The 11,441-nt window shown below is 58.4% G+C and overlaps 2 protein-coding genes across 2 annotated transcripts; one reads left to right on the plus strand and one right to left on the minus strand.

Moving 5' to 3' along the window:
• Positions 1 to 1,085: 1,085 nt before the first annotated feature.
• On the minus strand, positions 1,086 to 4,858 carry BESB_068130 (uncharacterized protein; the record flags this gene model as incomplete). Its single annotated transcript, XM_029365206.1, has 5 exons — positions 1,086 to 1,201; positions 1,535 to 1,637; positions 1,799 to 1,989; positions 2,205 to 3,236; positions 3,724 to 4,858. The coding sequence occupies 5 exons, from the start codon at positions 4,856 to 4,858 to the stop codon at positions 1,086 to 1,088; spliced, it is 2,577 nt and encodes an 858-aa protein (XP_029218789.1).
• A 3,038-nt stretch (positions 4,859 to 7,896) lies between these two features.
• On the plus strand, positions 7,897 to 11,395 carry BESB_068140 (Paf1/RNA polymerase II complex component LEO1; the record flags this gene model as incomplete). Its single annotated transcript, XM_029365207.1, has 8 exons — positions 7,897 to 8,460; positions 8,732 to 8,862; positions 9,163 to 9,202; positions 9,370 to 9,483; positions 9,935 to 9,973; positions 10,446 to 10,622; positions 10,872 to 11,025; positions 11,340 to 11,395. The coding sequence occupies 8 exons, from the start codon at positions 7,897 to 7,899 to the stop codon at positions 11,393 to 11,395; spliced, it is 1,275 nt and encodes a 424-aa protein (XP_029218790.1).
• Between the last annotated feature and the right edge of the window lie 46 nt (positions 11,396 to 11,441).

Genomic DNA, 11,441 nt, shown 5'->3' on the forward strand with positions numbered 1-11,441 from the left:
AACAAACAAAACGATCATCACCTGACTACGTTGCTGCCGTGGTGCCCTCTCTACAGTAAGCCCCTAATCTTTGCGCAAAAAGGAATATGACCGATGGCATCGTGGCTAGTGAATCACGCAAAGATCAGAGACGTACAATCACTGCGTGTTCCGAAACGGTAGTGCTGAAGGGGCTATTCCGCACCCAGGCAATGCCCGCGTAGTAATCAGACAACAGCCCATGATGCGCACCACGTGCGAACGACTCTTGGCCAACTGACATGCCAGAGGAAGACAGATGCAACGTGCGGCAGCCCAACCAAGTCCATAGAGAGCCGATGCACAGTGGTATCCGCTTTCCATGGATCTGAAGGCTCTTTCTCACTCGCTTCGGGCGCACATACCGCACTATCAGGCGGCGCGGACAGAGGCTCATTAGGGGAGCATGGCCACAGTCAATTGTGTCATCCGAATATATTGTCCCATATCATTCTTAGCACCGAGACAGACGTATGTTAATCGTGGTTAAGCGCAGCCGGACAAAACCTATACAGTGCTGCCCTCAAACCGCGTTTCTCAATTCACCCAGCGCACGCCATGACGAGCACAAAAAACATTCGCACACGCCATCTGACACTGCCGCACGTGTACGATATTACACAACAACTAAATCGCTGCGGCGTCTGCACAGACATATTACAGAAAAACAATGTCACGACCGCCTCGACGGCCGAATTCCATTTTGCAAGGATCTGTAGTCTTTCTCGTCAATCTTGTTTTTCATAAGGGACACCTGGTCCGCGAAGAAACGACACTGCCTAGAGGCTCTGCGCATGGACATGCACCATAGTCGCTGTCCTTGGTTGATTATCAGAATTGGCAGGCGCTCTGCTAAAGACACACGCGTTGCGGTACTCCCGTCCCGCACTCAGAGGCCCCCCAGCGAACAGTCTAAAGAAGCTCAGTCTGCTTCAGTGCGACAACGCGATCAATACTTAGACCATCCGCTAAATCTATGCCATCGCCCCGACTCCGCTTAACGTCCCCCAGCCCAAGTTGCAGAGACAACCTCTGGCAAAGCGCTGGGGTCGCGTGCTTCCTCCTAGTCAGCTAGCGCCTTCGCAGACACGCTCCAGAAGACGCTTTGAGGGGAGGTGAACCGGATGGTTTAAGGCGTTTCGACATATTTCGCAGTCGTTCTGGATGGCTTGAATCAGGTGGCCTGCACGCAATAATCGGTTCAAGCGTCCGACGCCGGTATGCGGTTAGCGTGACACAAGGATTCCTCTGCTCACACCTTACGAGTCATACATGCTGACGCCCTGGTCAGCTTAGGGAACGCCGTATAGCAGTTGTGTGCATGCAGTGAAATGAAACACGCAAGCGAAAATCCACTCGCGCGCTCCAACCGCACAAGCTCCGCTTCAACAAGACTGCACTTCAGAATGAACACATCTAACGCGCGATGGGGAACGCCCTTCGGTTCGCAGGAAGCGTCGAGCGAAGACTCGTCTGCGGACGCTTGCCGCCCTCTCGATGCCGCTGGGCTGCTTACCAAAAGACGAAAACGCCGCCTCACTTCGCAAGAAGCCGGTGATGATAACGGTGATGGGGCTTCCCACAAAGTCGTCGTCGAACTCGTGGTAGATGTAGGGTTCCTGGAAGCAGCGCACGCGGCACGAAGGTGAGAAATGCAATAGAAGACAGATGCTCGCTGACAGAAAAAACTGGTTTTATACGGCCAGACGGAGACTAGAAAACACGAGAAACAAAGCCCTGTCATGGGAACCAAGACAAGGTGAGTCGCTGCAAAACGTACAATTGTGACAGACGTGTTGTCAAAGTAAGGATTGTATCCAATAGACATCGCAGTCTTATACACCTTCACCGGAGGCGCTGCCGCTCCGTCTGTCTGATCCCGCGAGCCTTCGTTGACGTCTTTTGTCCTGTCGGGGCCCAGACCCGCTCCGTCGCGAACTGGGAGCAAGGCCGCCCAGCCGTAGTATACACCTGGAGGTATTCAGCACAAGAAGATCAGAGCACGAGAGATGAAATACAAACTCGCCGCTAGCCGCCCCCCATTTCCCCCACCCCGCCAATCGGCCGGGGCCTCTCTTTGTGAACCAATAGAATCCCGCGGTCCACACGTGACCTCGCGTCAGTGCAGATCGGGTCGTCGCCGTCGCCTTCAGCCCACTGTCGAAATCGGCGCCGTTTCGTCGTACCTGGCACGAGTGTGACAGGGCGCGAATGCTGGGAATCGCAGCGCAGAGGCGAGGCACCGTTGCAGCCCACCTCACAAAGCTCGGATTCGAGAGGGTCAGGGGCAACGCAGACGGGCTGCGCGGCTTCGCGGACGTTGGCGGTTGGAATGCCAAGCATTTTGCTGCCTCTCCCGAAGCCCTTGACTACTGTCCCAGTGACCAGAATGGGCGATGCTAGAACGATAGATCGCCCCCACGCCTCTATGCCCGTTGCAGCCGCGTGCCAGGCGTCCCCCGGGGCGGGATTGGAACCCACCGCTGCGTTGACGTCCTCGCGACCTGCGACGCCGTTTGAAGCAGGCTTCTGTCGCCAGAAGAGAGCCCGCTCTTCCATGAGGAGAAAACGACAGGCCGCACACGAGGCCGCCACATGGAGACAAGATTGTGTCGCCCTATCGGAAACAGAGGCAGCACCTGCTTCTGTGCGCGACGCCAAGGCCTCACATGAACGCGGCTCCACAGGCTGCGGAGACGCGAAGCCCAGGGGAGAGACCTTGTACGGATAGGCAGGTGGCTGAAGGAAAGAAGGCCGCTCTCTTGAGGGCGGCGACATACCCCCCTCGACCCCCGAGTCTGGTGCAGGCCCCCGAACACAAGCTGGCGAGGGAGCGGAACCTGCAGAGACTGCCGCGCGCTGGGCATGGAGCAGACGAAAAAGATCGACGTCATCAATGCTCTTGAGAAGCCTGGCCTCCAGCGCGTGGTCGCAGCTCGCACACAGCCAACAAGGGGCGTCGGTGAAGTCGCTCTCTGGCGTACATGCAGCAGCTTCGCCGCCGCACAGGGAGCAAACTGCGTCGGCATTCTTGCTGCAGCTCAGCGTTTTCCCGCTGCCGGCGACAGGCGAAGGCGGGTCCGCGGGCGACGCAGGTGACGGAGCCTTGAGCGTCGCTTCGGTTGTGGAGTCAGGCGCGGCGTTGGGAGTCTTCGAAGGGTTAACGCGCTCCTCGCACCGCAGGGGCGCGCCCAGCGACGACGCGGCGTATGTGAAGCCTGGAACCGAAAGACAGGCACCGCGAGAGAGCCAGAATTAGGCGGCGCGACAGACATCTGAGCGCGTGCTCCAGAGTCTGCCACAAGCGGCTCTCTATGAAGAACAGAAGCGGGAGCTCCAAAACGCAAGCTCTGCTCACGCCTGGACGCGGCTCCAATTCGGCCTCTGGCGGGATACCTCAGCACCCGCGCGTCATGCTCTCACAACTCAAAGCAGTGACTGTGTGCAGCCAGAGGCACCCAGTTCCGAAGCAGTCCACTAGTGGGTCCGACACACGCGCACACCTAGATATTTCCGCATAGAGAGAATGAAACTCGAGAGTGAAATGATATTCGAGGTTGGAGCGCTACCTTGGACTCCGCGAAAGGCACTGAGACACAGCTACTATAGTGCACTGTATACACGTATACACATGTAGCGTCCAGTGCACTCGAAACTTCTGGGCGAGTGCTCGTACGGCACGGCGCAGGAGCGTGGAGGCCTCACCTGCGGCAGCTGCGAAGCGCGCGAAATGTATTGTCTGAGCAGCTACCGCAACGCGGGCGTCGCTTTCGGGGCCGCCTGCTCCCCCGCCCTCAGCCTCTGGAGGTTTCTGCGGCGCTTGTCTGCGCGTCCCCTCCGTCTGTGGCGAAGCAGATGATAAATTCGATCGAGCGCCGTCTGCCCTAGCTGCGCGACTTCCGACAGCCCCTCCGTCGCGCTGCAGATCTTCCACGGCCCGTTTGAGAGCCGCGGCGCCGCTCTGCAGCGAAAAGAAGGACGCGACGCCTGCGTTCAGCAGCCGCAGAAGAAGCCCCTCAGAGTCCGGATGCAACGGCGACTCAAGGCCGTCGGATTCGCCTCGCGGGAGGCTTTGCAGACGAGCGAGATGGTCCTGCCAGAGCGACTGGTTGCTGGTGCAAAGGACGAGGTGGAGGGGGACGGCCTCCGCGTCTGCGTGGCGGTCGGCTGCCACAGCCCCGTTACGGTCGACGTGACCGCCTGCAGCTGTCTCCGCTTTTCCGTCCCCCTCGCCTGCACTACGCGAGCCCTCAGCGAGAGCGTGCAGCTCAAGAATTCTCAGAAACCGACATGCGCCGATGTGCGGCTTCACTGCAGCCTTCAGCGCGTTGAGCAGGCGCACGAAGGCGTCTTTCTGCGAAGGCGCGGAGACCGCTGAAGGCTGCGGGTTAGTGAGAGGAAGGCAGGGAGAGCTCAACCATGAGCTTCGCTGAGCGCGTCCGCGGGGGCAGGCTCCGCCCTTTAGCTCGTAAGCAGGGGAGTAGGAAGTGAGGACGCGGCCGCACAGCGCGTCCACAGAAGCTTCGCCTTCAGGCGAAGCGGGTGCGCCGCCGTTTTCTGAGGTTCGGCTGCCTTTATGTTTCGCCAAGATACGCTCACCCGCGTCCACGAGCGAGCGACCGGGGACCAGAATTCTCGAGTTCTCGTCGGGGATGAGCTTGCGCTCCAGAAAGCCCTGGAGAATGCACTGCAGCAAACTGCCCCAATCGAGGACGAGTGCATCAGCCTCGATGAGAAGAATCAAGGACGGCGGAACTTTGCTTTGGGCCGCCACTGAGGGAGCGCATCGGTGATAATCCTCCGCCCGCCCCGCGGAGTCCGCGTGCGGGAACTGCGCCATCGATTCGTTATGGACTCTGTGTAGCCGCCCTCGACTTTTCGCGGCACCGACAGAGCACACAGACGCCTACGCAGTTGCCCAGAAACGAATTAAGACGCGGCTCCCGCGCCGGAGAAAAGGGAAAAATATGTAGGACACTAACTGTCGATGTCCATGACTCAACCGGGAAGAGACAGCACGGCGAGACAGACGACGACGCTGCGAGAGAGAATGCAGCCGACACGCGAAGGCTCGCCCTGCCTCCACTGGCGCTGCGTCTGAACCAGGCACCCGTGTCTTAGTTAAGATATAAACGAAAGGACAGGGAGGAAAAGGTGCGCGAATGTGCAGTGAGGAAGCTTAAAGGCGCACACGCTGTTGCTGCCTTCCGTCGCCGCGAGTGTCAAGGCGCCAGCCCCAACTCAGCGTGAGTCGTCGAGCATGTGGACAAGTTTCTGATGGAAGTATCCGAGTTTTTGAGACGCGCCAGAACTCAGCTGCCCTCTTGAGCACTCACACCAATTTTCCTTTCAAGAACCGCTTTTTTCGCTCCCGCGACTCTCGACGTCTGCGCGCCTTTCGCACGTCTCGTCGTCTCTAGCGCTGCATGCGGTCCCCCGTCGTCTGGCTCTCTGACGGAGCGCCAATCAGAGCCAGGGGCACCCGACGAAGGCATTTTTACAACCCCGCTAACTGCTGACGCACTCGTGAGTGGCGACACGGGCTTTCGTAATTCGTGCCTGTTGATCAGGCTACCTGGCCGTTGACTTTTGAGTAACGTCGTGGAGCTACAGGTGGAAGACTCAGAGCTCCTTTAGACCTCCTTCGTAGCCGCACAACGCACCCGCAGATGAACTGGGTGCCTTTCTGCCCCGGTGGTCTATGAGTATCGGACAAAGGAGGGGGTCCTGGGCACGTTTTTCTTCTGGTGATAGATCTCGTGTTACTTCAGCGCGGCTTCTCGTCATCAAAGGATTCTGCACGCAGGGTGGTAACCTCCGAAAACATAAGATAATAACATGGACTCGTCTGACAGTATTGCTGTTGCATTTCCGTCCTCCGGAAGCCACGTGGGGCGGGAACAGATCTGCGTCACTTGCTTTTTCCGCATCTCAGGCACAGCCAATGCGCAAGGGCATTGTCAGCGGGGTACCGCCTCCGAGGTTCTGTCTGGCGAACCCTTCACCGGATTCTTCTGTTCCCCGCCATCGACAGGAGGGAGATCACTTTAATAGGTTTGAGTTTACATCAAAGGATATCGCGGCTTGGGCGGGGAGGGCGCGAGCGGACGAGGCTCGCCAGGGGCATGCGAGTCCGTAGTCGCCACGGCACGCCCGCGCCCCAAGAAGTCGGCTCGTTTCGAGAGACGCCGGCTCGTAAAAAACAAAGAGACGAAGAAAATTCTGGTGATACCGAGGTTTGGATCTCTCTTAAATAGTGTACGCGTCTGCGCCTCAGCCACTGACGGCCTCAGCGACGCGTGGAGGCGTTTCCAAGCCTATTGCCGCGCACAACTAGTCTACGTTAGTTAAGAGAGGTCGCGGAGAGCGCTCTCCTCCAAATCAAACCCACTCTATGCTTTTACGGCGACAAATCTCAAGAACGTAACCCCAAAACCGCGTGTGCAGCAGTTGCGTGCGTGCGTTTCACATGTGGACTCCACCACAATTTCCACCCGAGCTCATGGCGCCGCAAGCCCTTCTGCTCTGAGAGTAGAACGTGGGCATTCAGGTGACCCCGCGTTTCGCTCCGGCTTGTTCCTCCTGGATCACCACTGCCCTCTACAGTTTTTGTGTACGCGCGCGCCGCCCCTCCCCGACTCAGTCTAAATTTTCAAAGCGTGCAGCGTTTCATCACACTCATGTTAATGCTGCGAGTGTCGTCTGTATTCATGTCGTCTCTGACGCCAGTTAGAGGGATGAGCACGGCTTCTCCATTCATTCCCTGTCCAACCAGACATGCTACGATAGGGAGCCGACCACAGGTTTGCTGCGCTTTCCAGCGCCCGTCACGAGTTGTGCTTCGTGACGAGCTGACAAAGCTGACATCGCGCGTTCTCAACGAGTCCGGACGTCTCCTTCGTCTCTTGGCTGAAAGCTCCAGCTACAGGAAACGCACCTAGCTTGGGGGAGCTCTCAGTTTCCCCTGTGTAGCACGTGTGCCACGGGACAGCATAGCCAGTCGCCACGCGTGCTTGTCGGGACGAAGACCGTGTCCGCTGGACGCCATGGTTCTACGCCGCGAACGCACGAAGCAACTGCAGCGCACCAGCCGCACGGGTAGCTTCCACCTGGTGATCGCTTGTGTTGCTCGCTGGCGACGTGTTTCCATTCTACTCAGAGGAGAAACGAAAACACGCGACCATCACGTCATGACACCGTGGCTCGATCGATACCGCTTGACGCGCGCGACTATGTAGACTGCATGTGCATGCGAAAGGAGGCAGTATGCGCAGAGTCGAGCAGAGGAAACAACACAAGTTAGTGTCCTTCTGAGATAAAACCTCGGATTGCCACCGGTCTGACAGAGTCTATTACGTGCCTCTCGACTGCTGTTTTACCACCTCCATTCGTATGCGTGTTTTTGGCGACCCTCAGGGCCGCCGGATCCTCCTCGTCTCTTAACTCTTCACAACTTAGGCTCTCAAGTGGGTTTTGTCCCCAAGAGCACCGTGTCTTATTCATGGGAACAAGAGAGACCTTCTCTTTTACCCCGTTGATTCCAAGGTCCGCCTTTTGCAGGCCGGTCTTAGGTTCTAGAAGCTGCATGCGGTAGCACGCGCTGTCCTCGGGGTCCGTCTAACTCACTCGTCGAGAGCTTCACTCTCTGCTCGCATCGTTCTTCTGTATCTACAGGTGCACGACTAAACACACGCACCTGAGGCAGCGGGCGGTTCAGCTTCTTACTCGTGGCCTAAACTGGAACTTTCTTCGCGGGAGGCACAGGTGAGCGAACGCGAGCCACGGAGGCCCCGTACGTACACCGGGCCCACCGAGAGTCGCTGCGCAATTTTCCGCTGCTGTTTTCGACTAATCCTTTCAACCACGCTCAGGAAGAGCATGCAGGGAATGGACACCGAGGAGGGGAGCTCCGCAGAGATGCTAGGGGCGGGCGGCGACTCGCCAGTTGCGACCGCAGACGAGGAGTCCGCGCCCCAGGAATCGGCCGCCGCTGGATTCCACGAGACACCCCAAGACGCGAGTGACCCAGGCGCCGGCGCACTCTCTGAGTCCGAAGGCGAGCGAGAAGAGGGCGACTTGGGCGAGGTCTCGCCCCCGGCGGGGCGGCAGGAAGACGTCGCTGCAGACGACGATTTATTCGGGGAGCAGGAGGATGACCTCTTCGGCGACAAGGACGACGACGAGGCGGAGGCCCGCGGCCAGCCGCACAAGACGGAGGAGGAGGTGGGTGAAGGCTGCCGAGCGGCCGAGCGGAGCGACGACGGCTACGAGCAGCCCCGCAGAGAGGAGGACGCGGCCTATTCGTACTTTGATGGAGGGCGCGACGACGAGGACAGAATGCAAGACGACCGCGGAGACAGCGAGAACCGCGAGGAGATGGAGGAAGACCAAGAGCTCCAGATGCCGTACCAGGACCTCCCGACACTCAGCAAGGACGCCAAGGTAACGTGGAAACGACCCGAGGGATCTCATCCGGGGCACGCTTCAAACGCTGCGCCCCCCTTGCGCTTTTCCGCAACTCTTTAGCCAAGAGCGCTCCTGGGGCTGCATCTTCTTCGTGCCGGTTCTCTCGCGCACCCTGTAACGAGGTCACTCCTCTCGCGCACGCGGGTTGACTGCGTTGCCGCGTCCTCAGATTTGTCAGATCGCTTTGTCGCGCGTCTGTCCCCTCCACAGCCGCGCATCTCTGTGCGGCAAATGCGTTCTTTTTCAGGTTGTCGTTCTTCGCCTGCCGCCGACCGTCTCTGTGAAGGTGCATGGCGCGCCCTCGGGCGCGGGACCGTCCTCGTCCCGCCGGTCGTCGCGCCTGGGCAGCATCAACGCCGACGACAAATTCACGATTGAGTGAGAACTTGAGAGCGTCGCCGGCGTGCTGCCTATTGCCTTCACAGAAATGCGTGTTCTGTAGTGTCTATCTGCCTTCGGTATCCGCGGTTGTGCGCCGCCAGAAAATCGCTTGAGACGATCTTTGCTTGCTCCGACACACCTTGGATTAAAAACGGTATTCCTCCAAATATATAATTACATGTGTTCATATTAGATATGCGAAGAAAGCTAACTCCTTCACACACCGCGCGTCGGTCCAGAGTCTCTCGAATCTCCTCGTGCCACTGTTTTTTGCGGGACTCTTCTGTCGCCGCTCAGGTGGGGGCTGCCGCCCGCGAAGAAGGGCGAGGATGAGCCGGTAAGCGGGAGGGAGAGGACGAAGCTGCTGGCGATGCTGCGAGCCAAGCGCACAGGCAGAGGAGAGCGATGAGGCGCCAGACACCAAGAGAGCTTGGTGCGAGGAAACACGGGCTGTCGGCGCTGAGTCGCGTGCGAGCGTTTTCCTGTTTTTCGCTCTGCCTTCAGACTGCGGCGGGATGCGAAGAGGAGTCAGGCGAGCTCCCCTCGAACTGCCGACTTGTCGAGTGGGACAACGGGAGCTACTCGCTCTTCGTGGGCTCTCAGATGTTCGATGTCCAGGTAGGGAGATTCGCGGGGCATCCTCTCTCTCGCCTTCGCCGGTCTAGCGTTGACTTCAAGAGAATGCACCGCAAGCATTTTGGATGTCAGATGGCGACCGCGGATGACAAGCGGGCTCTGCACTCAGTTTCCGCGGGCAGTTACGGTCAAGGGAGCGCAGAAAGGTCCTGTTGAGCGCCACGTCCCCTGGCGCGATTGTGCTGCCTCTTCCAGGGGCTCGGTGTCGTTCTCCATGTCAGCACGTTTCCGCGGTTCGTTAGCTCTTCTCGCGTGCCTCGGCCCCTACTGGGATTGGGTAGTCCGCGTCGTTCGCGAGGCAGCCGCATCACATACCACGCCAGCAGCTGCTGAGGTTGGTGCACGCTGTTATGGGGAGTGCTGTACGTGTCTGGTTGGCCAGGCCCGGCCTCGCATGTATCCGCCTTTCCGATCTCTTCTTTCCTGCCTTCAGGTCAAACACGACCCGACGTTTTTCTTCGAGAACTCCAGTGTACGTCCATGTGCGCCTCGCTGTCCTCTCAGACTTCGAGGAGTCTCGCACTGGCTGTCATGCCGCTTCTGTCTCTTCCTCCCAAGCACGGCAGCCGCGGCACTACGTCGTTCTGCCGCTCGCGGATAGGGGAACTAGAAGCGATCTCACGAATGCGCAAGCAATTTAGACAGCCTACATATATGTATATATGAACATATATACATATATATGTATATGTGTATGTATCTGCACCGCGACCACCTGTCTTTCGGTTTGGATGCGCACACACGCGGGCCGCGCGTTGACAGATGAATGCGAATTGCCCTGGTGGCGCTTTGACCCTGGCCAGTTTGTTTTTTAGAAAACGTTTATAACGTTTGTCGAACTATCTAGTAGCTTTATTGGTACGGCCCGCGTGTAGGCTTAAATGAAAACTCGCAATTTGAAATACTTAGTCGTTTTCTGTTGCGTGCTCGCGCGGCGTTCTCAGGCGGACGGGGTCAAGACGTACCACTGCAGGGCGGACGCGCGCTTCCAAGTTCGGCTTGGCGAGCTGCTGAACTTCCGCGAGTTCTTCACGCAGAGAAACATGCGCTACGGAAAGAAGAGGCGGGCGGCGCTCACCACGCAGGAGCAGATTGAGCACGCGGAACAAGCCACGCGGAAGGTGAGGTTGCGGACGGTTTCCCTCTGGTTTTTCGAGCCTCGAGACTTTGAAGGAAGATCGCCTCTCTCGACTCGCCGCAGTTTCGTACTCGTGCTTTGCCTTCGCGGGGAGCGGCGGGAAGGTGGAGGGGGAGCTGTGTTTAGATGCGCGGCGAGTTGAGTCCCGTTGAAGGTGTCGCACGCGCGATTAATAATAATAATTGTAGTAAGTGACTGATGAGGCTTTGGTCTCGTTCGTTTTCTTCTGCAGACTGTGGAGAGGCGCGACGTGGCGGCTCGCCTGCGGCGCCGACAGGCGGAGGCCGCGCGCGGCGCAGAGCGCGGGCTGACGCGCCATTTCTTGGAGGCGGACAGCGATGAAGATGAACACCCCGACGAGCAGAAGGAGAGAGACGAAGAAGACGGTGAGCAGGCCTGGGGGGACAGGAATGTATTCACGCTGGTATGCTCATCGTTTTCGGGCCTCTCATTTGAGGCATTGTTTCCACTCTTCTGGGAGACGAGGGGGGGGGGGGGGGGGGGGCAGCAGACGCACGCCTGTTTGCCGGCCGTTCCTGCACACTCCACGGGCAGACGAGCCACGGGACGATGCCGCGGCAGATCGCCTTATTTTTGAATTTTGCAGCGTCGCGGAATGCCCCATCCTGCAGAGCGTTTCTTCGAGAGTGAAGCGGGTCAGGTAGATTGTTTTCTGTCCTCTTTCTCTGTGTTGGTTCAGGGAGCTCTTTAGCGAAGATAAAGGAGCAGTACAAGCGACAGAAGCGCTACAAGTAGAGCCCAGGCTGTAGGCGCCTTCAGAAGAGTTTCTTAGTTTCGGCTT

This window comes from Besnoitia besnoiti, chromosome VI (assembly GCF_002563875.1).
Source record: "Besnoitia besnoiti strain Bb-Ger1 chromosome VI, whole genome shotgun sequence".
NCBI lineage: Eukaryota > Apicomplexa > Conoidasida > Eucoccidiorida > Sarcocystidae > Besnoitia > Besnoitia besnoiti.